Consider the following 2,407-nt stretch of genomic DNA (forward strand, 5'->3'; position numbering starts at 1 on the left):
TCTGACAGAAAGGGCATTGCAGAGGTCTGAAATCTGTCCAGTGGAGGAATGCTGTCATGAAGTGGGTTCCTCTTCTGTCTGGCTCTAGAGTTTTGGAACCAAACCTACAAGAATTCAGTACTAATGGTTACTTTGTTTTAAATTCTAAAATCCAACGAGTAACTGTATAAGCTTCAGCTTATAAATGTTCTGTACCTGTATGACTCTTCTGCTTAGTCCAGTCATGTCTGCCAGCCTCTGCAGTGTCTGTGCATCAGGGTTCTTGTCTTGAATAAAGTGGGTCTGCATAATCTGTATAAATCAAACACACATGCAAGTCCATTCTGATATGTACAGTCCGCTTTTATCAGAGGTGGAGAAAAAGTGTACCTGTAGCTGCTCCGAGGTGAATGATGTACGAGGTCTTTTTGATGGCTTTGGGAGGTATTGTATGGGTAAGGCTCCATCCAAATGTATTATATTTCCTGTTATGATACAAATAGCCTTTTATTTTTAAATGTCCCTCAGTGTAGCCTATTAGAGATTGTTGTTTCTAGTTAACATGTAACATACTGATTTATTGTCCTTTTCAGTTGGTATTATATATAAAATAATCGAAAGCAGATTGTTAATGTACACATATCCAAGAGAGAATCGAAATTACCTTTGTCTGACATGTGCTGTAGGTTTGGCAGCATTATGTCGTAGTGAAGGCGACAGAGAACTTGATTCTCCATCAAGCCGAACTCTTCTCCTGTAGAAAGCTGCCTTTTGCAGATGAAGCAAGCAAAGCAGGCCAGATGATATATATCTTTTCCTGCCTTCCGAACCCAGTCATTTGCACTGACTTGAAGGCCACATCGAGCACATTTTATGCCAAAAGCACTAAAAAAAAACATTATTTTGTTGCTGGTAAGAAACGTTCACCATTTTGTAATTCAAAGGTTGCAGGTTGTAACTCTAGCTGCACTTTCATTTGAAAAATAATGAAAAAAGCAGCAATAATTTAAAAATTAAACCTTTTCCTTTTATAAATAAATTTTTTATTTGAACTGAAAGTGTTCTGCTTTCTATAAAGTAGTTAATTATGTACATTTACTGCATCTATAATGTATTAAGCCACATTGGCAGCATGCTGTCTGCACACTATAAATGTAAATATAGCCTATGATTTTTACCTGTTATAATCCGTTCTACAGAAAATCTCTTTATTTCTGATGAAGCAGCTGTAATGTTGACTCAAGGACTCTCCGCACACCGAGCACTGCAAACATTTCAGATGCCACGTAAATCCATTCACCTGCGAGAAGAACTAACGTTAAATATCGTCTTATCTCGTTCAAAACATATTTGTAATCGTCATATTCATTAGTTGTTATTATAGCAATATAAACGTGTTAAATAAAATTATTATCACTGTTCTTGATGTTTCTTTCTCCGTCATTGCGAGCTCAGTAAACACCTTTAGCATTTGTCGGTCCACAATTTCCGTCGCGCAGCGCGCGCAAATGAGTAAAGATGATAGCGATGAACACCTTGATGCCAAAACAGACCTTTTCTCGCTCAAACTCCGACAGTGATGGTTCGACGATGACTGAAAAAAAAACATGTAGAATAAATCAAATTGATTTCGTAATGAATTATATTTTATCTGGTTTGGTGATCAAATGGCTTAAAATAAATGAAAACCTTGCCCAGCTAATTTCAGCTACTTACCATTTCTGTGCACGAAGACATTTGAAGCGACTGGGATGTAAAAACCGTGTCACCAAACGCCACCAGTTAACATTGATGCTGAATATGGAGGCTATGCTACACTTATATAAAACCAGGTCCAATTATGACAGAATTATCGACTACACTCTTAACTTCTAAGCCTTTCAGAACTGTTATCATGTGCGATATAATAAGAGTACAGAGAAAGTCCATATAATTAGGATGACTTGAAATGTTCAGATTGGAGACAGCCAGTAGTGTACATTTTAGCTGTCAGTCAAAGGCAATAAGGCCATCATCAAAAAAACAGACAGGAAATTCAATGCAGGCAGATTTTGTGCCACTGTGTTTGTGCAAAATAGTGCAAAGGCCATTTATTCTTCTTCTTTTTTAAGTTTCTGCTTATAACATATAGTTTAAATGACTAACCTGTGAGCATTAGATGCCAAGCCATGATACTTAAAATACAGTGTTACTTAAAAACATGCAAACGCATGTTATATCAGGAACAAAGCGATGTGCAATCTGTTACCAGAAGTAGTAGAGCTGCCTTTTCTTGGAAAACAGTCTTCAGTCATGCTTTGTGCCATTGATAGTATTATTATGCAGGTAATCCTGAAAGAAGATGGACATGGTCCTATAGTCCTCTGCTATTTTCAATATACAGTACATGTTGCCCCTTAGTAATATTATTAGAAAATACGGGATTAGT

At 36.9% G+C, this 2,407-nt stretch overlaps 1 protein-coding gene across 1 annotated transcript; it reads right to left on the reverse strand.

The window, feature by feature from the left end:
- Positions 1-6: 6 nt before the first annotated feature.
- Positions 7-1,716, reverse strand: lhx6b (LIM homeobox 6b; the record flags this gene model as incomplete). The annotated part of the gene is made up of 7 exons (XM_016266034.1): positions 1,696-1,716; positions 1,442-1,573; positions 1,158-1,279; positions 644-864; positions 370-464; positions 196-291; positions 7-104 (listed from the first exon to the last, which is right to left on the reverse strand). Coding segments are annotated over exons 1-7 (785 nt in total), but the record flags the coding sequence as incomplete, so codon positions are not given.
- Positions 1,717-2,407: the final 691 nt, after the last annotated feature.

The sequence above is a fragment of the Sinocyclocheilus grahami genome, unplaced genomic scaffold (genome assembly GCF_001515645.1).
Source record: "Sinocyclocheilus grahami isolate Dianchi unplaced genomic scaffold, SAMN03320097.WGS_v1.1 scaffold30715.1, whole genome shotgun sequence".
NCBI lineage: Eukaryota > Metazoa > Chordata > Actinopteri > Cypriniformes > Cyprinidae > Sinocyclocheilus > Sinocyclocheilus grahami.